At 36.2% G+C, this 26,446-nt stretch overlaps 1 protein-coding gene across 6 annotated transcripts in view; it reads left to right on the top strand.

Moving 5' to 3' along the window:
* Nucleotides 1-26,446, top strand: part of LOC149789886 (serum paraoxonase/lactonase 3-like) — a 107,587-nt gene that overhangs the window by 10,605 nt on the left and 70,536 nt on the right. For all 6 annotated transcript variants that reach the window (XM_089971961.1, XM_089971958.1, XM_089971956.1 and 3 more), the window contains 4 exons: nt 8,466-8,655; nt 17,751-17,874; nt 20,546-20,746; nt 26,238-26,319. In XM_089971961.1, coding sequence (XP_089828087.1) covers nt 8,466-8,655; nt 17,751-17,874; nt 20,546-20,746; nt 26,238-26,319 — 597 coding nt within the window. The remainder of the gene's footprint in view (nt 1-8,465; nt 8,656-17,750; nt 17,875-20,545; nt 20,747-26,237; nt 26,320-26,446) is intronic.

The raw sequence follows: 26,446 nt of genomic DNA, 5'->3' as shown, positions 1-26,446 counted from the left end.
GGGTTGACTTTTATCACCTCTGTTAAGTATTTCAGTGGGTTGACTTTTATTACCTCTGTTAAGTATTTCAGTGGGTTGACTTTTATTACCTCTGTAAGTATTTGAATGGGTTGACTTTTATCAACTCTCGAAGTATTTCAGTGGGTTGACTTTTATTACCTCTGTAAGTATTTGAATGGGTTGACTTTTATCACCTCTGTAAGTATTTGAATGGGTTGACTTTTATCACCTCTGTAAGTATTTCAATGGGTTGACTTTTATCACCTCTGTTAAGTATTTCAGTGGGTTGACTTTTATCACCTCTGTAAGTATTTCAATGGGTTGACTTTTATTACCTCTGTAAGTATTTGAATGGGTTGACTTTTATCACCTCTGTAAGTATTTGAATGGGTTGACTTTTATCACCTCTGTAAGTATTTGAATGGGTTGACTTTTATCACCTCTGTTAAGTATTATCAGTGGGTTGACTTTTATTACCTCTGTAAGTATTTGAATGGGTTGACTTTTATCACCTCTGTAAGTATTTCAGTGTTGTTTATGTATTGACAGAGGCTACTTGTAGCCCTGCATAGAAATCACAGTGTACAAACATTGAATTCATTTACTGGTAGAACAAAACGGACATGATTTTGTTTTTTGAGGCATTGACTAACAGTTTTTTATAATTCTGGACCTCGGAATTGGACATAAGCAATCTAAAGACTTATTCTATTAGCATATTGATTTCTCCGTCAAATACATTACCCAATCACATTATCATTGGGAAATAACCTCTGCTACCTCCAAATCCCACCTGGATATCATAAAGGGAGTAACTTTTATGGGTTAACTCCCCTTGGTGGATATTTGTATTCTGGATGTTTACCATTTAAACTATCACTCACGATGTAAACAGTGTCTCTGAGAATCCATTGCAATGCATCAAAATTTCAAACCATCCATCTTTTTTTCATTAGTGTAGTCAGAAGGTTTATTTACCAAGCATATATATAAAAAAATCAGTTGAATTTATTCATATTTATTGTGGGTAATTATTGTCAGTGAGACAAAAATTGGTAAAATTCAGTTAGACAGGTGTCACTTGACACTTCCAGAAGTAATGACAGGCCACACCCAGCAGGCTAGCCAGCTGACTCGCTGGTTTAGAAGTGGACCTCAAACACCTCAGAAAAACCTAAAATTTCATTTTGACTTTAACATTAATTATCTATTTATTTTCATTTTATTGACAAACAAAATCAAAGCATACTTGATAATATTTTTAATAAACGTTATGCTTACCATGAAGATAAACTTGTAACTGGTTTGTGTCTTGGACCACAATTTTTTTTTAAAACCTTGAAAAAAACCTATACCCCTCCTCAAATTTTAAAATTGAATTTCACTTCTAACCCTGGACTGAACAGCTGGTTTTCCCACCCAGACCGACCATACCAAGGATTCATGACTTACTAGGATCATAATTGGTGTCATATTTCTGGACAAGGTGGATGAATCACCCTCATCCAAGGTCCTCCAGCCAGGCTATGCTTCCTGCTGGACATGACATTGCTGGCTCTAATAGCATATATGACTTGTTAGGCCAGTACTACACTTGTTGACAGCACAGCATCATCAATACCATATGGAATGTTGTATCTCTGGATGTGTACAGTAGGACATATCCGTCCTTCAGGATTTCACCACAAGTGGCAAAGATGGCCAAAATTATTATGCCTGTCTCAGATAAGACTTGCAACCATGGTAATTCAAACACCTTTTCAAGGAGTCAGTTTCCTGCAAGTTTCTTTCCTCATTGGTATAAGTCACATAGTGATGCTTATCACTTGGATGTACCTACACTAGATAAGACATTGCAACTGGTAACGTGTGTTTCCTTCTTTTATAAAGCAGACAGTTGAGTGCTTTATGCCACATCTAAGTTTGTTCGTAACATTGTGTCAACACCCTCCTTACGTGACTTGGCATTTCTTGCAATTTTTTGCTATCTGAGAAGGCAGGCAGCAACCATGCCAGTATACCTTATTGCCAAGGTAGTCGGCAGAGGTGAATGAAAGTGAATGTCCTAATGGCTTCTTACAATTTTGATGTAATAAGAAGAAACACTATATTGCAAACTTTTTAAACCCTGTGCTCCCTTTCTTTTAGCTCCCTCTTTGCATTTGGGGTCCAAAATATAGAGGCAAGAATGCAGGAGGTACAGGAATTCCCACTTCATCTCTTCTTTCAAGCCCTTGTCTCTTCTTTATCTTGCTCATGGGCATATCATAGATCATTGACAGAAAGATGACAGCAGTGACAAGCTTTCATGGCCAGGCGAGACCGCTCCGGTAGACTAGTGGTTAGAGCATCTGCCTCGGATGCAGGAGGTTGTGGGTTCAAACCCCAGCCGAGTTATACCAAAGACTTTAAAAAATGGTACTAATAGCTGCCTCGCTTGGCGCTCAGCATAAGGAGGTTAGTGTTAGGACTGGTCGGCCTGGTGTCATGATAATGTGGCTGGTGGGACATCATGCTGTGTGTTCTGAAGCATGATGCCCTAGCGATGTGACTAAAAAATTGTTACATCACAAATCCAAATCACAGACACACACAGCCAGGTGAATGATAGGCAGATATATGCCCCTAATGTTTGAAGGCAGGCAGAGAAGGGGGAAGAAAATAAAATTTGTCCTCCCACCAAATTTACTTGGATGAGCTCCTGATTCTCTTCATCCGGCTTCCTCAACCATTGTTATCCTGCATCATGAGATCCCAAGCAATCCCATGAAGGGGGACATGTTGCAGAAAGAGTTAGATCATTTGCTTGTAAAGTGGGTGGTGGATGTAGTTTGAAAACTTTGCTTTTTTATTCCAGACTTTTTCTGGTTATAGAAGGCGTTGGGAAATTGAGACCATTCTTGGTCTTGAGCAGGTTGAATCACTTTATTGTTGACCAGAGTTTCAGATGGAAACAGTAATGACTGTTTGTCTGGGATGAATATGTGATCTGTCTCAATCTGTCAGATGTGTATTTCCAGATATCTATTCTTTCTCACAGGTACCTTTGCTTTGACTACTGATGGGTGGTATACCAGTTTAACATCCTTCCATTCAGTCTTATCCTTGGTCATTGGGGCTTCACTTTGAAGTTTTCACCAACTGGTATCGTGTCAGTACCACTCTCAGTCTCCACTTCTCCAATTGGCTAACTTCCTTTTCCTTTCTAAAGACAAAAAGCTAGCCCATATTACAATCAAGGGATACCATTCCATGATTTCAGACATGTACAGACATGAAGGAGATGATGTTGGCCATATCAAGGCTTTTTCTGACTTATTGTTCAGTTTCAGCATATCCAGGCCCCACTCACTCATCTTGTTCCCAAAATGTAGCTTCTCCTGGATCTTGTCTGGCTCATCATGTCCATTTGTGAACCCATGTTGATTCTTGCTGAAGCTGTTTTCATGCAAAGACTTGCTTCCTGCTATCATTAGTTTCAGCATGCAAGGTGAGTGAGTTGCATGCCCTGTTCAGGGAACTGAACTACATGCAGTTTCATTCCAACAGCTCAGTCATATTAATGACACAAACTGGTTTTGTATCTTAAAACAGGTTAACATATATATGCAATACAAAAATAATTATTTGCCCTTTCTTGTTGATCCAGCCATCAAGCAAGATGAAACTGCAAGACCTGGTAAACATGCTCGGATACTATCGTATGCACATAAAGAACTTCTTTGGTGGGTTTCCAAAGTTATTCACCCTCAGGCTGGTTAAAACAGAAAGGCAAGACACAAGCACTGGCAGCTTGACTAAGATAGGTTATTAGAACAGCATACTCTAAACTCTCACAGGATCAGGTGAAGATTTTGGCTCTTGAAGTACAAGCAATTTCCACAAGCTGGCCTTCAGATGTGATGTCAAAATTTTTTAGACAGTAGATTCATTTGGCTGGCATACTCTGTCTGCTTTCTTAAGCTTCAAATGGCCTCGAAAAGGAGAGAGCTGAATATTGTTGGGTCACTGTCAACTACCCAGACTGTTACCATGCCCCATTTATGATAGCGTAACATCAGACAAGGGCATGACCATAAAAGTTTTACTGAATTCACCTGGGGAGTATTTTGCACACAAGGCATTAGCCACTTCTGAGATCCCACAGTAATCTCCCTTGCACATGTATCAACACATAATCTTCCGTTTTGCTTCCTTTATGTTTGCAAAAGTTCATCTTTCAAATAGAATAGTCAACATGCTCCTGTTGGGTGATGTGTGTACAGGATGGATGCTCAAACATTTCCTTCTCTCACCTATTCTCTTAATATTAAGATAATTGGGTAATGTATTGAATGGAGAATGGAAATGTTTTAATTATCTATTTACATTACTGTCGATTTCTCCCACCTATCTCTGCAGTGCAAGCATCCTGTTATAGGTTTCACTTAATCATAAACTGGTAAACATCCTCTATATAGATGGCCAGTGAGAGCAGAAAGAGTTACTTCCCTTTGGCAATATTTTTCTCTCTCAGAGAGAGAGATTTTTTTCATCTTTCAGGGAGGGCTGGATTCAGAAGTTGCTGATGCTATTTCCTAATGTTAATGTTGTTGGGTATAAAGTATTTTGGAAGAAATAGAATTTCCAAGAAAAATGGCTTTCTTGAAAATCAAAAGCTTTGGTTTAGAACTGTTGACAATTTTTTTAAATAGTAGTCTTAAGTGGTAGTAAATGAAAATTTTGCAGTATTTAATAGAAAGATGGTCATTTAATTAGTGACATAACTAATACAATGTATAATATAGCTGAGAAATGTTCATGCAAATGAGATCATTCAAAATTGTTGACAGTTGACAATTATTGATGATTGATCAGTGTACTTTGACTAAATTCAAACATTTGTTCATTAAATCAGTTGTGTGAATTGTATATTAATGAAAATAGTCCACGACAAATTATCCATTTTCTTCAGATGAAACTGCAGTGAGGATCAGATCACAGAATGTAAACTTGAGTGGTTTTACATGTTATGACACCAAGATATACAGAATAATATTGTCTGGACTGTGCAGATCACATTACAAGATAGTCTGGACTGCACAGATCACATTACAAGATAGTCTGGACTGTGCAAATCACATAAGATAGTCTGGACTGCGCAGATCACATTACAAGATAGTCTGGACTGTGCAGATCACATTACAAGATAGTCTGGACTGCACAGATCACATTACAAGATAGTCTGGACTGCTCAGATCACATTACAAGATAGTCTGGACTGCACTGTGCAGATCACATTACAAGATAGTCTGGACTGCACAGATCACATTACAAGATAGTCTGGACTGCTCAGATCACATTACAAGATAGTCTGGACTGCACAGATCACATTACAAGATAGTCTGGACTGATCAGATCATATTACAGTGAGTAATAAAGTCATTGCTTAAACTTACTGACAGGATATCAAAAATGTTATTTTATTACAAAGCAAGCCAACCTGAAAACTGACCTTGGATTCTTTTAAGTGTACCAATTTTTTTTTTTTAATGAAGTCAGCTGACATAGGGAAGCCAACTTTGGTTTCTTTGGACTCTTTCAAAGTGTGCTGATTTCTTTTTTTTTTTACAATGTTGGCCGACATAGGGAAGCCAGCATTGATTACTTGTTACCTGTATTAATGGGAATTTTGAAAATAAATAGAAACAAGGGAACATTTTTGAAAGTGAAACAATCTAGTGCATCATGCACGCACATCTATATAAGGCTGAACAGTAAATTAGTTTTCACTAGCTTCATCTAAATGTTCCCAATCCATAGTTTATAGTGTTTTATGTTTTGACAACAAGAAGCATGTACTTTGTCTTGTGGGGATAAATGTACATCATTTCCAGTTGGTGTCCTCTATAGGTGGAAAATCGTAGCTATGGGGAAGTAACAGCATTGTATACTTTTATTTTGAGTAATTAAATTATTATTTCTTGTCAACACTTGATAACTTTTTTATTCTTTTTGTGCGAGTATAACTACTTTTCATCAAGGGGCCCCGAGTGGCTAAGTGGTCTAAAGCGCTCTCCGTTATGGATCACTGCCATCTCACCTCTGTCTGCGTGGTTTCGAGTCCAGGATTTGGCAAATGTGGATATGTGAGAAAGTATGCCAGTAGCTTCTCGTGGGTCGGTGGTTCTTCCCGGAGTTTTCCTGGGTTCTTCCTCCACTATTAATACTGGCCGCCATGCATAGCCTATCGTGTGCTGAAAAATGGCGTTAAACCCCACAACAACAACAACTTTTCATCATGTATTGCAAATATGATGTAAAAAGAAAATGTTAGAACATGGCCAGTGATCTTTATGTGTAACAGGCTTTATTGATATGACTAATGGATGTTATATGACTAAATTTATGGAGTTAACTTTACGATCATTTCATGAAAGTTAGAAATGCAGGCTAGTTAAAGTGATTGTTGTGTATACATAAGGTGTGCAGTACAAAATAGTTTGGACGGCTTAGATCAGGGCAGGCCTTCGTTTCTCTAAACATTTCAAATTTTTTTCTCAATTAGGATGTTTGGTTATATTTTTTAATGCTTGTTAATGGGATTAATATCTGTCACTGTATCGTGAATTCATCTCTGTATAGGCTTGTTATATTTGTGGGGATAATTTGAGGATTTCCTCAAATTAAAAAAATTCCTCAACTAGTTTTTTAAGAATACAAATGTTGGTAGGTGTACTCATTTAAAAGTTAAATGTTATTCCTTCATCATTTCATCTAAAATGAAATAACTAAAATCTGAAAATATTGTCAAAAGTATCGTAAACAAGATAATGTAAAAATCTGTTCTTATTTGTGAAACCCTGGTTAGATGTTGGGTTGAAAGAATCATTTAAGAGTGGAGGAAACCAGATGAATCTAAGAACTTTTGATTGAAATGTCTAACCAGAATCCACCCCAGGTACTGAAGACTCTGGTTCAAAGTTGTCCCTTTATGTCTGTAACTGCTTGACACCTAAGATATACTACTCTGTTAATTACTTCTGTTTTCGAAGAGAAAGAAATATATTAAAATTCTGAATACTTCACAATTAATTTTTGGTTTGGTTGGTTGTTTTATGGTAAAGCAACATAACTAGGTTATTTAGTAGCCAGGCAGTTGGAGTAAAGTGCCTTGACCAAGGTCACACCGCGGCTGATCCAGGCTGGTGGGATGGTGGGATTTGATCCCACAATCTTTCAGTCACGAATCCAGCATGCTAACCATTCAGCCACATTGGCACAAATAATTGAGTTATTGGAATAATGGGCATTAGTTAATACAAATGTTTTGGTTACTGCTTTAAGGGTTTTACACGTAATACCATTATCTTTCATTTTAAATACCTTTTAAATGGCATTTTTACATTGATAGTTTATCTTATTGTACTTCATATTTTCATTTATTTGGATGGATTTATCTATCTGAAGTTTATATAAAATTCTTTATGTTTCCAGTATTCAATCTTGACTTGACCTCAGCGTTTTGCTGAGATCCAATTCAGCGTTACATGCATACACACATACATACGTACCTGCAAACCTACCTACCTACCTACCTACAATACTTGGCATCACTACATTAGTCATTGAAATATTGGTTCTTTAGTAGCTGGAATACTTGGCATCACTAAATTAGTCATAGGAATACTGGCCTACATTAGTTGCTGGAATACTTGGCATCTTGCCATAAATCACTGGAGTACTGGCCTAAATTAGTTGTTGAAATATTGGGCATCACTATATTAGTCAGTGAAATACTGGGTATAGATTCATTTGTCACACTGTATACTGGTCATCACTGGAATGCTGGGCATTTCTACATTAATTACTGGAATACTGGCCTGCATTAGTTGCTGGAATACTGGTCATCACTACGTTAACCATTGGAAAACTGAGTACAACTAAATTTATCAGTCGAACACTATGCATCACTCCAATCACCTGCTATGTCCCAGGATGAAAATTCTCTTGCCTGCTACTTTGATTCTTAAAACAGTTGCAAAGTGGAACGGAAGATTTGGCTTAACAGCTCTTATGAGTTTTCAACATTTCTACTGGAATATTTAAAAGACATCAGGTAATTTTCTAATATGTATGTATGTATGTATGTATGTATGTATGTATGTATGTATGTATGTATGTATGTATGTATGTATGTATGTATGTATGTATGTATGTATGTATGTATGTATGTATGTATGTATGTATGTATGTATGTATGTATGTATGTATGTATGTATGTATGTATGTATGTATGTATGTATGTATGTATGTATGTATGTATGTATGTATGTATGTATGTATGTATGTATGTATGTATGTATGTATGTATGTATGTATGTATGTATGTATGTATGTATGTATGTATGTATGTATGTATGTATGTATGTATGTATGTATGTATGTATGTATAGTGTCATCTTCAGTTTCTTATATATTTACAGGGTTTTTTGTTACATCTTTTGCCAAACTCTGTAAACAAGTACCATGAAGAACACAACATCAAGGGTAAAATCTTACTCTTTGACTTCAACCATCCGGAGAATGATGCATTTGCCCTGAAGATAAGCAAAGGGTTTGATCAAGATACATTTCATCCACATGGCATCAGTGTTTTAGAAGACAAGCAGTCAGGTATTGTACATTTTATCCACATGGCATCAGGTATTGTACATTTCATCCACATGGCATCCGCATTTTAGAAGACAAACGGTCAGGTATTGTACATTTCAACCACATGGCATCAGCATTTTAGAAAACCAGCAGTCAGGTATTGTACATTTCATCCACATGGCATCTGCATTTTAGAAGACAAATGGTCAGGTATTGTACATTTTATCCACATGGCATCAGCATTTTAGAAGACAAGCAGTCAGGTATTGTACATTTCATCCACATGGCCTCCACATTTTAGAAGACAAATGGTCAGGTATTGTACATTTTATCCACATTGGCATCAGCATTTTACAAGACAAGCAGTCGGGTATTGTACATTATATCCACATGGCATCAGCATTTTAGAAGACAAGCAGTCAGGTATTGTACATTATATCCACATGGTGTTAGCATTTTAGAAAACCAGCAGTCAGGTATTGTACATTTCATCCACATGGCATCAGGTATTGTACATTTTATCCACATGGCATCAGCATTTTAGAAGACAAGCAGTCATGTATTGTACATTTTATTCACTTGGCATCCGCATTTTAGAAGACAAACGGTCAGGTATTGTACATTTCATCCACATGGCATCCGCATTTTAGAAGACAAATGGTTAGGTATTGTACATTTTATCCACATGGCATCAACATTTTAGAAGACCAGCAGTCAGGTATTGAACATTTTATCCACATGGCATCAGCATTTTAGAAGACAGAAGTCAGGTATTGTACATTTCATCCACATGGCATCAGCATCTTAGAAGACAAGCAGTCAGATATTGAACATTTTATCCACATGGCATCAGCATTTTAGAAGACAGAAGTCAGGTATTGTACATTTTATCCACATGGCATCAGCATTTTAGAAGACAAGCAGTCAGGTATTGTACATTTTATCCACATGGCATCAGCATTTTAGAAGACAGAAGTCAAGTATTGTACATTTCATCCACATGGCATCAGCATTTTAGAAGACAAGCAGTCAGGTATTGTACATTTCATCCACATGGCATCAGCATTTTAGAAGACAAGCAGTCAGGTATTGTACACTTCATCCACATGGCATCAGCATTTTAGAAGACAAGCAGTCAGGTATTGTACATTTAATCCACATGGCATCAGCATTTTAGAAGACCAGCAGTCAGTTATTGTACATTTCATCCACATGGCATCAGAATTTTAGAAGACCAGCAGTCAGGTATTGTACATTTCATCCAATGGCATCAGCATTTTAGAAGACCAGCAGTCAGGTATTGTACATTTCATCCACATGGCATCAGTATTTTAGAAGACCAGCAGTCAAGTATTGTACATTTCATCCACATGGCATCATCATTTTAGATCAGCAGTCAGGTATTTTACATGATTTTATGAGATATATTAGTGAGTGAAGCTAGATCATGATCGAAGATAATGTATATAATTAATGTCAAGTAGAGAATGTAAAACTAAATCTGGAATGTTGAAATCTGGCATTGAATGTGCTCGTAGTCTCTGTCATCTTATTTTTTATGCATGCTTCGTTATGAAAGAATGAAGAGCAAAGGGTTTGTATCATTCAGCATAGATTATTTTCTCGGTATGGGACTTGTTCACCATTAAACGTCTTCAAGATTTTTACTCTTATTATTCCCAGTCTTTTTGTGAAAGGTTGGGGGAGGGGCATACAATTTTTGAATTTTGATCTTGTATACATGATCTTTAGAAGGAATGTCCTCTACTTAATGGAGGTCCTATCTTAAAGGTCACAGTCATAGGTCAGTATTTAAAATTTTCCATTACGCATTGGTTTTCATAGATGAAGGAATGAGGCCTTGTTTATTTAATGCATCTTCATTAGTTGACCTGCCACTTATTCCAAATTTTTGTTTAAAAATCTGGAAATTCTGATTTTCTAATATTTTAAACTTAAAATCTGGATTTTTTGAAATGCTAAATAGAAATAACACTTTTGATTCACAATGGCAGCACCTCCGTCAAAGAGAACAAAAGTGATGCAGAAATTCCATGAGGAATACACTACAGTCATACCATGAAAATCAATTTTTGTCCATTTTCATCTTTTTACTGATATTTAGTGTGTTAATTGAATTTTCTTGGTATGACTGTAGCATAAATTTTTCACATTAAGTAAATTGCATCAGACAGCAGAGATGTCAGTTCCTTTTTAATTTGTTTATATAAATATTTGGTTGCAAACACTGATGATGTTTTTTTTTCTCTTCAGATTGTATTTTTTCTTTCTTTTGCCATCCTTATTTTCATTTCACTCAAGATGGCAGGTTTGCGTTAGGCTTGTTACATTGGGAGTGTGGTCTTCAAGGTCAAGGCTGAGTATTTTTTTTCCATCACACTTTCCTTATTGCACTGTAACATAATAGCTGTTCGAGATTAAGGAATACAACTTACTATACTTGTACATCATCATTGGAAGGTGTATTGCCAAGATCATTGGGGATCATGTCTTCAAGGTCAAGGACACAATTTAAGTTTACATTATGGTCTGTAACATTGGAGCTGTTAAAGATTAAGGGATGAAACATGGTATACTTATTAAACATTTACTGTATGTTGCATTGGTAATCCTATGTTCAGCATCAAGGTTAAAGGGTCATTCTTTTAAGGTTTCTGTCACACTCTCTTTTCCACTATATTACTCTAGATCCCTTTCAATTTTAGGGATGAAACTTTGTATACTTTTACATGATCATTTGAAAGTGTTTTGTTTACCATATTGAGGGTCGTAAAATTTCATGATTATTGTCTTGGGTTGACATTTTAAGTTTTCCATCACATTTTCCTTTATTAATATTTTAACAGCCATTTGAGCGTTAGGGATGAAACTTGGAATAATTATACATCTTTCTTGTTATGGTAGCATAGTTGGCAGAGTATTGGACTCATAATCCAAGAATCATGGGTTTGATACCTGCCCAGACCATTTTGGGTTGACTACCTCAGTGCATCCTTAGAACAGGCACTTAGCTCTGATTTTCTTGATATGATATAGCCAAAAATATGTTTAAAATGCTGCTAAAATCCCCCAGAACTCATAAAATTCCAATAGTTAGTTTCCTGTTGCTAGTATTTTCTTTTTAATGAGGGTCAAGTTTTCACATTTGGTTTTAAGGTCCGATTTCTGATAAGTCTAGGATGGCATTTGAAAAAAAAACCCCGATGCACTTAGTGTCCAGTGTCCAGCATGTCAACTTAGCAAATGGTCATTTGAGTTCATTTGTTGGACATTTTGTGATCTTGGACCAGGCAAGGGGTATTTTGGTTACAATACATGTGCTACAATACATTCTTGGTCTCAACATCTACCACTTCACTCTGAAATCACACTCTGAACTGGCAGCCATTCATAGACTGCAATCCATGGAAAATCTTCATAGACCCTAAACATTTCATGGAATGGATTTATTTTAATTATGCATGCATTCTCTTATAGCAGTCATTATTTTGAGAAAGTACTAAAATTGAAAGTTTGTACAATTTGTTTCCAAACTGGAATTTTTGTTTTTGATAAAACTGAAGAATTGCTACTATAAAATTTTCATTTCCCCCCACCACCATTTTTGCACAATTATGTTTTAATTTAGAAATGCAGCTGGTTATTTGGGCTGAAATTTGTTAGAAATGGGACGCTAACTTTTCAGTTTTGTCATGTGATTAAAGAAACAAATTTATTTAGTTTTTATTTCATACAAGTCGTATGAGATGTTTATAATGGTTCCAGTGCTGTGGGAGCCACATACACCACTCCCTAACTTGCGCCCTGATAACTCATGAACCCGCTTATAACGCAGTGTCAGGCGTGGATCCCATTTTTTAAACCCGAAAATACCACAAAAATTTATCCCTATTTGTTGAACTTTAAGAAAATCGTCATCAAAATTGGTAACAGAAACTTTGATGTATCGCTCGTTTTATCATTGAAAACGGTAGATAGAACCTGGAAATTTTAATCAGCACTAAGAAATTTCAAATTTAAAAATAGCTCATACAATTTGTTATATTTTCTTTCCAAACGACATTCCTAGTACACCGCAATTAACGATATATAAGGAAATTTCGATCAATGAAAATATCACTTTACGCCGAGTGGAGGCAGTACTTAAATAAATAAATACAAATTAAATAAAAAGTTTTATCAATTGAATTTTGTATTCTAGTTCCATCTTTTTGTTCCTTTTAAGTGTAATCATCATAAATGCAATGTGTCTTCTTGTAATTAAACGTAAAATGCATCAATCTACTGTAACAGCTTTGACTGCGAGCATTTCTCTGAGAACCTAATTAAATGCCAATCGTGTTTTGATAACTGACTTGCGAAAGTATTTGTTGTATTGTTGCACTGAATAAAACAGCTGGTCCCCTTTGTATTATCACGTTAATTATGTCTTTTGATTAAAAAAAGGAGGTGCATTAAAAGAAAAGTTAAAAGGCACAAAAATAGGACTAACTTAAAATCTAGCGGCCTCGGTCATACATCGGGTGAACTCACTTCATTTGATCAACCGATCACTATAATAAACGTTATTGTGTATGTAACATAAACTACCTTAAATTAACTGACTCTTTCATAAATGCGATCAAAGATAACAAGGCAGCCAAGCGAAAAATGAATACTTCGTAAAATAGAGATCTTGATTTCACAGATACGTACCATTGTGGGCAACCGAGGTTCAGAGAATTCTTGAACTGGCATTTAGAGATATCCTCAGGGATGATAAGAATGACGACAGTAACATGATAAGAAATCATGACATTAACATTGTACTAATTGAACAATAAAAAATTGGTTTCGACGTAGATGTGTTAGTCTAGTTACCAAATTATGGACTACCGATTTGGCAAGATACTATTAAACACCACTACAGGAACCAGACTCATCAAGAAAACAAAAAGCCGTGACGTAATACACAGATTTTTCGCGTACACATGATTGTTGTTCAAACCAGTTGGAACAATCTTTCATATGTTGGATATTTGAAGGAAAAAAAATGTTATTTAAACAGAATAACGAACAACTTCATTAGAAAAAGCGCATTATTAAAAATTATTATTGACGTGATTGTAAAATGAGGATTCAGTCATTAAACAGCCCAGTTCCCTAATGCCGCTCCCCCCCCCCCATGGTTTTCGCGATGTCAAAGTGATTTTGTTTCTCAATTTTTGGAGGTCCCTCGGTAACTTGCACCTCGCTTATAGTGTGGTCTATGTTTGTGGACCCCGTTGTGCACGAGTTATCAAGGGAAAGGTGTATCATAATATTTATCAAGAATAAGTACTCAAATTGGGATGAATTCATAGATCATAACTGGGGTCCCCAATTGGCCAAGTGGTCTAAAGCACTCTCTGTTACAGATCACTGCCATCTCACCTCTGTCTGCATGGGTTCGAGTCTTGGATTCAGTCAATGTGGGTATGTGAGAAAGCTTGCCAGTAGCTTTTCGTGAGTCAGTGGTTCTTTTTGGGGTTTTTCTGGGTTCTTCCTCCACCATTAATACTGGCCACCATGCCTACTGTGTGCTGAAAAATGGTGTTAAACCCTACAACAACAACAAGAAGACCACAACTGAGTCAAAGTTTTGATGTGAAAAACTAAGTTGACTTTGATATATGGGCAACTACTTGTTTTGGGCTTTATGGTTGTAACTAACCACAGATTCAGAGACCCAATCACGTTTGGTGAAAACAAGACTCCATACAATTCCATGACACAGTGAATTTTGTTGACAGTAGGACTCCATACACATGAAAGACCCAATAAACTGTGATTTCAGTTGGACTCCTTCTTTTCACACGACAGACCAAATGAACTCTGATGTCAATAGGTCTCCAAACACATCAAAGACCTGCTGAAGTGTGACAGCAGTAGGACTCCATACATATCAAAGACCCAATAAACTGTGGTGAGAATAGGACTCTATACATAAAGGCCGATGAACAGTGATGACAGTAAGACTTCTTAAACAGCAGAGATCCATTGAAGCTGTTGTAAGAAGACTTCTTAGGACTCTTGCACATCCAGCACTTGATGAATTGTTATGACGTTATGGCTTCTTACACATCCAACACTTGATTAACTGTTATGACGTTATGGCTTCTTACACATCAAACACTTGATGAACTGTTATGATGTTATGGCTTCTTACACATCAAAGTCCCAATGAAGTCTGATGACAACAGTACCCCTTATGCATCATTTAACGAGTTACTTTTGACAACAGTAGGATTTGTTTTCATTCAAAGACTCAATGAAATGTGACCATAAAATTCCTTACACATCAAAGACCTGATGGAGAGTGACATTATGGTTCTGCACACATCAAAGACCTGAGGAACTGTGGTGATAACAGGACTCTTTACACATGAAAGACCTGATGAACTATGGTTGATAACAGACTCTTTACACATGAAAGACCTGATGAACTATGGTGATAACAGGACTCCTTACACATGAAAGACCTGATGAACTGTTACATTAGGACTCCATACACATGAAAGACCTCATGAACTATGGTGATAACAGGACTCCTTACACATGAAAGACCTCATGAATTATGGTGATAACAGGACTCCTTACATATGAAAGACCTCATGAATTATGGTGATAACAGGACTCCTTACATATGAAAGACCTCATGAACTGTTACATTAGGACTCCATACACATGAAAGACCTCATGAACTATGGTGATAACAGGACTCCTTACACATGAAAGACCTCATGAATTATGGTGATAACAGGACTCCTTACACATGAAAGACCTCATGAACTATGGTGATAACAGGACTGTTTACACATGAAAGACCTCATGAACTATGCTGATAACAGGACTTCCTTACACATGAAAGACCTCATGAACTATGCTGATAACAGGACTCCTTACACATGAAAGATCTGATGAACTGTTATATTAGGACTCCATACACATCATAGACCTGATAAAATTTAGTGATAATAGGATCCCACACATCTCAAAGATCTGATGAACCGTAATAGCAGTGGAACTCCTTACACATCAAAATGACCTGTTGAACTGTGGCAAAATTAGGACATGATACACATCAGAGACCCAATGACATGTGATAAAATAAGGGCTCCTTACACATGAATGACCCACTGAACTGTGACAGTAGAACTCTTTTCACAGCAAAGACACTAATTGTGATTACACATCAAAAACCTGATGAACCATGACAGTAGAACTCTTTTCACAGTAGAGACACTAAGTGTGATTACACATCAAAAACCAGATGAACCATGACAGTAGAACTCTTCACAGTAGAGACACTAAGTGTGATTACACATCAAAAACCAGATGAACTGTGACAGTAGAACTCTTTTCACAGTAGAGACACTAAGTGTGATTACACATCAAATACCAGATGAACCATACTGACATTAGGTCTCCTTACACATTAGAGACCATGCAACCTGTGATGACAATGGGACTTCCACATCAAAGACAAAAAGGCTGACAACAGCCAGAGTCCTTACTAATGAACTGTGTGAACAGTTGGACTCCATTCACATCAGGGACCTAACAGACTGTGACAGCTATAGGATTCCTCACACATCACATTACTCCTTACCAATAAAAGACCCAGTGAACTTGGATGACACTATGACTCCTTACACATCAAAGACACAGTGACCTGTTACAGTAGGGCTCCTTACAAATCAAAGACCCAATGAACTGTTACAGTAGGGCTCCTTACAAATCAAAGACCCAGTGAACTGATGTCATATCATACTACAGTAGGACTCCTTACAAATCAAAGACCTAGTTAACATTGGGAACAATAGGACATCAAACGTATATCCTCGAATTTTTTAAAATACAAAAATGAATTTTTCTTTTACAAAACTGCAAAAATTAATGCAACACAAATAATGAATTGACAGAGGCTACTTTTCAAAATTTATTCATTATTGCTGACAAATATCACATGCTCACCAGTAACTCTGTTTTATAATGCAAACAGTACTACACTAATTTTTTTGTCCTTTTTCATGAATGCATGTAGCTGTGATTCCTTGAATCCATTCTTGACCCTGTTTTTTTGAGTTAAAATTGCATGTGTTTGTTAAGTATCATCTCACAAGCATTACCACTGATAGTATGATGACATGGGTGTGGTGTGACACAGGTATCACTATGCATTACCACTGATAATATGCAGAAATAGGTATGGTGTGAAACAGGTGTCAGTATATATTACCAATGATTGTATGGTGACATGTATGGTGTAACTCAGGTATCACTATGCAATAGCACTGATGGTATGGTGTGACACAGGTATCACTATGCATTACTGCTGATGGTATAGTGACATAGGTATGGTGTGACACATGCATCACTCTGCATTACTGCTGATATGGTGACAGGTTTGGTCAGACAGATATCACTATGCATTATCACTGATGGTATGGTGATATAGGTATGGTGTGACACAGGTATGACTTTGCATTACTGCTTATAGTATGGTAACATAGATTTGTTGTGACACAGGTATCACTTTTCTGGCAGCAAAGGCAGTGACAGCATCAACAATCAAACTTTGTGACCAAGTTTTGTGGATAGATTTGTGTCAGAATGTTATGGTAAAGTTTTGTAACAAAGTTTTTTGGTAAGATTTTTGTGTCAAACTTTTTGCTGTAACATTTTTGCAAGTTAGATATGTGGATGGGAGGATGGGACAAATTGAAGATAAAGTTGAAATAAATGTAGAAGATTATACAATGGTCAAATTTTTGCACTGGAAATAAATTGTGTCTCAATTATTTCAATATTTCAAACAAGCAGAACATGAATTGTAGGCATAAGTTAAATGTATTTAATGAGCTGTGTTAAAACACCATTTAGAAAATTTTAATAACCATGTCAGTTTCAGTAATAATGAAATAATTCATTTGTTCAGGACAAGTCATCCTGTCGGTTTTGATATCACTGAGGAAAAAAATCCATCTTTTTTCAGGACTAGTCTTCTTATTTGTAGTGAATCATCCTCCTGATTTTGATACCATTGAGAAGAAAAAAATTCATTTTTTTTTCAGGACAAGTCACCCTGTTTGTTGTGAATCATCCTCCAGGTTTTGATACCATAGAGAAATTTGAGTTTGTACCAGGGGAGAATCTTCTGCAGCATATTAAGACCTATGTAGATCCAGCCATTCATTTGTATGTACCTTTATTACCTACAATGATCCATCCATCCATTTGTATGTACCTTTATTACCTACATAGATCCAACCATTCATTTGTTTGTACCTTTATTACCTACATAGATCCATCCATCCATTTGTATGTACCTTTATTACCTACATAGATCCAGCCATTCATTTGTATGTACCTTTATTACCTACATAGATCCAGCCATTCATTTGTATGTACCTTTATTACCTACATAGATCCAGCCATTCATTTGTATGTACCTTTATTACCTACATAGATCCATCCATCCATTTGTATGTACCTTTATTACCTACATAGATCCAGCCATTCATTTGTATGTACCTTTATTACCTACATAGATCCAGCCATTCATTTGTATGTACCTTTATTACCTACATAGATCCATCCATTCATTTGTATGTACCTTTATTACCTACATAAATCCATCCATTCATTTCTATGTACCTTTATTACCTAGTACATAGATCCATCCATCCATTTGTATGTACCTTTATTACCTACATAGATCTATCCATCCATTTGTATGTACCTTTATTACCTACATGGATCCATCCATCCATTTGTATGTACCTTTATTACCTACACAGATCCAGCCATTCATTTGTATGTACCTTTATTACCTACACAGATCCAGCCATTCATTTGTATGTACCTTTATTACCTACATAGATTCAGTCATTCATTTGTATGTACCTTTTTACCTAGTACATAGATCTAGCCATTCATTTGTATGTACCCTTTTACCTAGTACATAGATCCAGCCATTCATTTGTATGTACCTTTTTGTATCTACATAGATCCGACTATTTATTTTTATGTACTTTTTTTACCTGCATAGATCCAGCCATTGATTTGTATGTATCTTTTTGTATCTACACATCATGGGGGCCCCAAGTGGTCTAAAGTACTTTCCGTTACGAATCACTGCCATCTCACCTCTGTCTGCGCTGGTTTGAGTCTCAGATTCAGTCAATGTGGGTATGTGAGAAAGCTTGCCAGTAGCTTCTTGTGGGTCGGTGGTTCTTTCTGGGGTTTTCCCGGGTTCTTCCTCCATCATTAATACTGGCTGCCATGTATAGCCTATCGTGTGCTGAAAAATGGCGTTAAACCCAACAACAACAACAAAAACAACAACAAAATTCATGCAATCAGGATAGGTTCCTGATATTTTCTGCATCTTTAAAATGATATTACTCCAGCAAGGTGAGAACATTTATCAAATAGATCCCAGTAATCAAGCTAATCAGAGTTAGTCTTGGACACTAAGATGTTTTGTGTTTCTCAAAAGATACTTGTGATATTTTTTATAGTATCATGTTTGTGAGAATGGTACCTAATATATTCCATCTTCATTTTTATTAAAAACATACATCTTATTTTAAAACACAGGCAAGATGTTGTCCTCTGATTCAAACTATGCGAAGGAAAAACCATTAGTACAACAAATCTCAGATTCTGTCAGAATTAGCTCTCAAAGGGTTAGTATGGGGATATTACCAGAATTGTGTGAGATATCACAGATACTTGTAGTGGCTTCTTCATAATTGATCAGCTCCACAATGTTGGAGAGGTAATCTCATGCCTCACAATGCTATAGAGGTAATTTCATGCCCCACACTCCTGGAGAGGTAATGTCATGCCTCATACTGCTGGAGAGGTAATTTCATGCCTCACAGTGCTGGAGAGGTAATTTCATGCCTCACAATGCTGGAGAGGTAATTTCATGCCCCATGCTGCTGGAGAGGTAATTTCATGCCCCACACTGCTGGAGAGGTAATTTCAGGCCCAACAATACTGGAGAGGTAGTTTCATGTCCCACCAACGCTGGAGAGGTAATTTCATGACCCCACAATGCTGGAAAGTTTATGTCATGCCCCACAGTGCAGGAGATATTATGTCATGTCCCACAATGTTAGAAAGGCTATGTTATGCCCCTCAATGTTGGAGAGGTTGTGCCATCCCCAACAGTGTTAAAGAGGTTATGTCATGCCACACAATGCTCAGAGGTTGTCATGCCACATAATGCTGGAGAGGTTATGTCATGCCTATCATTGATGGGGAGCTTATGCCATGCCCCTCAATGCTGGAGAGGTTATGTCATGCCCCACAGTGTTGGAGAAGCTATGTCATGCTCCACAATGCTGGAGAGGCTATATCATGCTCCACAATGCTGGAGAGTTTATGCCATGCCCAATAATGCTGGAGAGGCTATGTCATGCCCAGTAATGATGGAGAGGCTATGTCATGCCCAGTAATGATGGAGAGGTTAAGTCATCTTTTGTGGCTTCGTTGTCATTGGCATCAGCTGAATAAGATTTTTTTGTGTGTACCTTACCTTTTGCAGTCATTTCTTGCTCACTATAAACTCAGTGTGTTTTAACCTTTAAAGGTACTTTAAAATTTTATTTTAAAGTTTTTGCAGATGTTATCATCTCACATCACCACAGACTTTGTTATCAACATTGTTTTCATCATATCACCTCCACCCTTATCTCTGTTATTATCATTATCATAAAAAATATAAAAACTGAAGTGTCTAATTTCATCATCCATATCAGTTCTGTTTTCTCTATCCAGTACAAATAAAACATGAAAAGAGACAGTTTTTAATGTATAAAGAGAGTAATTTATGTGAATCCATATTTTTTGTTGACAGAGCCAATGATGTGCTTGCCACAGGAGAGAATTCCTTCTACTTTACAAACTATTGCCATTTCCGAGGAGACTGGAGCCATGTGATGGAAAATATATTGGAGCTTCCATTTGGAAATATCATGTATTTTGATGGAAATGATTACAAACTTGCATCAGATGGACTTTTGTTGCCAAATGGATTAGCCTTGTCCCAGGATGGAAAGTAAGGAAATATGTTGTTTATATTGCCATGTTTGATGAATGTTTTTAAAAAATGCCAACTTTGTTTGAGAATTGAGTTTCAGAAAATTGTATGATCTTAAATATAAAAAAATCCCTTGTGTTTTCTTTGAAACTTATAGCCTGACAATTTAATTTTTATGTGACACCACAATGTGGATTGTTTAAACTTTGGTTTCATATTCTTTAAATTTCTGAGAATGAACTCAGGCTAAAGCTAAACATTGAAAAAAGTGTAATTCATCAAGTACAATATTACAGATTCTGTCATTCTATAAGTACAGTTAAAAAATCTGTCAACTTGAACTATAATTAATAAATATTTTTCTGTGACTGTAATTAAAACATTGTCATTTTTTAACTATAATAAAAAAAAGTGTCATTCCCTAGCTAGAATTGATCTTATGGAAAACAAAATTCTGTCCACTTGTTGGCATGTCTATTTAAGACTGCTTTGTTGTTCTTTTTATTAAAAATTCCCAAGTGCTTCAATAGGACTCGTATAAGTATATTGTGAAGTTCTTGTAAATATCGGATGAAAACATTAAATATGTATTACAAGACATAATACAGAGGTCCAGGTACAATGTGTGTCACAAAATATAATACAGAGGTCCTGGTACAATGTGTATCACAAAACATAATACAGAGGTCCTGATACAGTATGTAACACAAAAAAATAAATATATAATACAATGCATAGTACAGAACATACCTTATGCTAATTTTGTGAAAAACTTGTGCTGAGCTTTACCTTTTCATCACAATTTATTAACATAAGGTGAAATAGAACAAAACTTGAACAAAAAATTACACATGATGATACAAGATGAAAAATTAGACCAGTCTATAAATCCAATAACTTGTCTACATGCAGGTGTAGATAAATTCACTTAATGGGAAAATCCAGCCTTATTTATAGTATTTGCACAATTGATAAAGTTTATTTAATACATCTGTAACATTTAAACACAGTTAACCCACCATTTTACAGGGTTGCATCTAGGATGCACAATAATAAAAATCCTGCTCGAATTGACATTGCATGCAAATTTTAAAACTTTTTTGGTATACAGTAGTCCCGTCTTCAACAGCCCCCTGACCAGTGGTCACCTGCTTCTTATGGCCAGAATCCCTTGACACCGAGTTTGTATTCAAAAGTACCCCTCAAGAATGGCCACCCCTCTAATGCGACCAGTGGCCAGCATATTAGTAGTTGTTGTTGTTGTTGTGGGGTTTAACGCCATTTTTCAGCACGATAGGCTATACATAGCGGCCAGTATTAATGTTGGAGGAAGAACCCGGAAAACCCCAGAAAGAACCACCGACCCACGAGAGCTACTGGCAAGCTTTCTCACATGCCCACATTGGCTGAATCTTAGACTCGAACCGCCGCAGACAGAGGTGAGATGGCAGTGATCCGTAATGAAGAGCACTTTAGACCACTCGGCCACTCGGGGCCCCAGCATATTAGTGAAAAAATGTAAAAACGTTCCCTTCACAAGTGGCCATTTTTTCTCCAAATGTATCCAGAACCAATAATTAATTCATATTGTGACTTAAGGTAATTAATCAGATCATTTCTATCGTCGATATATGTCTCCCAATGTCAAGTTTCTGTTACTGAAAAAAGTATTGACTAAAGTACATGTAACACTAAGATTAATATTATTATCTATAAAAGCCGACGTTTACAGGAAATGTGCATAATAATGTTATGTCGAGTTCTTCTCTTTGGTGATTACAACCGGACATAATTGTCAAGATCATAACAGGGTCAGCATAGGCTAAAAATAGATTTTGTGCATTAACACACACAGAGAACTTAACCTTGAACAAAACAGGGTACCAGACAAAGACCGAAAAATCATGTGACAAAACATTTATCGCTTCTTTTATGAAGGAGGCATTTCGTCCACTCGACAAAAGTTTTGTCTGCATAATTAAATCACATAATTTAGCAGCATCCAAATAAATCATTACCAACGTTAACATGTCATCACATAAACAGGGACATATTATTTTAGAAGAAAGTCACTTATGCTACTCTACAACATCAGGTGGGTAGGGAGGATAGACTTGCTGAACAATTTTATGTAGAAAAGACTCAAGTAAAACAATTTTATGTTGAAATGACTCAAATAAAAAATGTTGTAACCGATAAGGAGGTTATTCCTCAGCAGTGGGAAAATGGAGCAGATGGAAAGAGAATTATGTATGGACATGTACCAAGATTTAAATGACATTTTTGAATATTTTTGCAATGTGCATGACAACAATACCCGCTCGCATATCACACTTATGTCAAGAATAAGAACTATTAATGTATATTCAGTTGAAATAAGTCAATTATTATAAGAAGAAGAAACTTTTAATAATCAGTGTTACTTTGAAACGAAGATATTAAATGAAGATATTAAATGCTTTGAAGTATGTAGCTTTCTTACTATGTACATTACATATACTTCTCACAAAAAATTTAGCCCCCCTCTGGAAAGGCCACCTGTCTCATAAGGCCACTTCCCTGGTGCAGAAGGGGTGGCTGTATAAGAGGGGGACCACTGTAATCACGAAAAGAGTTGTTGTTGTTGTTTTAGGGCTTAACACCATTTTTCAGCACAAGATAGGCTATACATGGCGGCCAGTATAACTGGTGGAGGAAGAACCCTGGAAAATCCAGGGAAGAACCACCAACCCACGAGAATCTACTGGCAGACTTTCCCACATACCCACGCTAGCCAAGCCTTGGACTTGAACCCACGCAGACAGGTGAGATGGCACTGATCCGGAATGGTGAGCGCTTTAGACCACTCGGCCACTCGGGTCCCCTCAAAAAGAGTAAGGATTGTGTTCTAATTTTCATGAATCATGCTCAATTTATTTCCAAGAAACAAAGCAATTATCCATGTAGCTACTACAGTAAAGGGATGCTATTGTAGACCACCATTTCATTTGTTTGAAGAGTGACGGTAGTTGAAAAATACTGAATTTGTTAGAGCTACTGGTCAAGTTTCTTAACAGAAATGAATATGTGTAATCATATTGGCTGCTTTCAGTCAACAAGTCTGTACTGGATGTGTTAGATGTTCATTTCAATTGTACTTTCATATGATAGCAAACTTCAGACACTCATTGCTGTTTAAGAAATTGAGGATGGACACTGGAGTGATTGTATGGTGGAAATGTAGCCTGTTTAGTATGTTTTACTGGCAAGTGTTTTAAAAAATAAATGAAAACCCCTATAAAACAAGCTAAAGAAAGAGAATATGGATTTTCATATTTTATCAATAATTACAAAAGTGGATATAACACTCTTGTTCTGTTTTCATTTCTAGCTACTTTTCTTTCCCCAATTGAGAGGCCCAACTATGACCAAATTGTCTCCCCATTTTTTAAATTTTATTGGAGACAGTGACCAAATCAGCAAATCATAGATCCACGCTTGAGTTTAGGGGACTCCAGCCTTTAATTTATCCATTTTTCTGACACATTACATGTGCCATTTTATTTTGTGTAAGGAATTGCATTTGTGTCACCAACATGTACAGGACTTTTGAGAAAGCTTGGTTCTGTATGGGCCTTTTTACAATTTAAATGTGAAAAAGAATTGAAATACTGCTTATAAAAATGTAATTTTACTTTGATGTTTTGTGACACAGCAACTATGGTAGTTTATTTAGTGCCAAGGCATTTGAGTAAAGTGCCTTGCCCGAAGACACCATGCTATCTGACCCAGGCGTTTCCATTGGTAGGATTCAAATCAATGCCCTTTATGGGTGCAAGTCAGAAAATATAGAATTAATTGCAGAATTGATATTCATCTTAAAATATTTTTCAGAAATTTAGTTAGCGCAAAAGTGTAGAAGCAAGGTGAGGATCGTACACTCGTATATAAAATGTGAAAATCCAGACCATTATCATCAGTGAGATATGCCATACAATATTGCCAGTGAGATATGCCATACAATATTGCCAGTGAGATGTGCCATACAGTATTGCCAGTGAGATATGCCATACAATATTGCCAGTGAGATATGCCACACAATATTGCCAGAAGAAAATTAGAGTTAGATCATTTTCTTACCTGGATGAAGTCACATGGCACGACACTTTCTAAATTAAATTTTGCTGTATATCTTTATTATTTGATTAACCACAGTTTTTTATCCCTATGATTACATTATGTGATAACAAGTTTAAAATCTTTTTTTTTTAACTTCCATTTCATTATGTTATAACAAGCTTGAAGGCTGGATTTTCCGTTTAATTACATTATCTTTTAACACTTTGAAGTCAAGATTTTCCATTTCGTTACATTACGTGATAACAAGTTTGAAGGCCGTATTTTCCCTTTAATTACATTGTACTAAAACAAGTTTGAAGACTGGATTTTCCATTTACTTAAATTATATTTAATCAAGTTTTTGAATGCTAGATTTTCCATTTAATTACATTGTGTTATAACAAGTACGCAGGTCAGGTTATCAAATTAATGATATTGATATTATGTTTTATTGGGGCTGTTGTGGTAGTGATGTATGTAATTGCCTTAAAAATACTTGGTTTTACTTAATATAAACATTGCTATATCAGCACATCTTTACTTATCTGTTCAAGAGTATGCTGTACAGTATAGATTTATTATACATATTGCTGTTAACAAAATTCATGTTATGTTAGGATGTTTCAGATTTGGAGAGAGTTTTATTTCTCTGCCAGACCATGAACAACAAATGGACCATGAAATAAGTCTGTATAATTTAGGTGCAATTTCATTTACCCAGTTTTACCAAATAACTTTGTAAAAAGCCTCCTTGAAAACCAATGAGACAGTCAAAAGGTTTTTAAGTAGTTGATATTCACTGTTCATTGCATATCATAACACTAGCGAAACGGAATGGAAAAGTTCAGTTTCCATTGAGTTCACAACAAGAAATTTCTTCTGCTGACCACTGTTTCCAAAACTTAACAAAAATGAACCTGTATTGGAGAAATTACAAGTGTCATTCTGTAATCATTGATATTTTGGCAGTTAGTATTTCATTGTTGTTTTTCTGTTGTTTTAGTTTGGGGGGGAGGGGTTTGCTATATTTTGTGAAAGCTACAAGATACATTGCAGTACTAGAGAAGGTAATTTGGTTTGCTTTGGTGTTTTACAGCACAGTGGCACTGGTAGGTCATTTAGTGCTGAGCAGTTGGAGTAAAGTACCTTGCCTAAGGACACACCATAGTAATCAATACAAGCAAACCGGATGGTAGAATTCAAACCTGCATCTGTTTGGTCATGAGTCTGGCAAGTTGACCACTGAGCCATTCTCACTCTCTCATAGACAAAGTAAACAGAAATGTAGAATTTAGCAAGCTATTGTGGTAAATTAACTTTTGTTTGTATGTAGTCAGATCTCTGTTGATTTGAAGGGTAAAGATAACATATTCATTGAAGGATTAAAATAAATTTGAATTTTTCATGTCAGAACAGTGTATGTTGCAAGTTCCAAGACAAAGGACCTAAAAGTCTTCAGGAGGGAGAGTAATAACACATTGGAATTAGTGCAGGTATGACATTCTAAAATCAAAATGATACCAAAAGAAATCGGATTCCTTTCTAACACCAGTCTTCATACTGGGAGATGAAATTTTATTGATTTTGAATTTAGAACATATAATTGGATAACAAATTCTG

The sequence above is a fragment of the Sinohyriopsis cumingii genome, chromosome 10, assembly GCF_028554795.1.
Source record: "Sinohyriopsis cumingii isolate HCF-2022 chromosome 10, ASM2855479v2, whole genome shotgun sequence".
NCBI classification, from domain to species: domain Eukaryota; kingdom Metazoa; phylum Mollusca; class Bivalvia; order Unionida; family Unionidae; genus Sinohyriopsis; species Sinohyriopsis cumingii.
The sequence above is the reverse complement of the archived record's forward strand: the minus strand, read 5'-3'. Positions and strand labels throughout refer to the sequence as shown.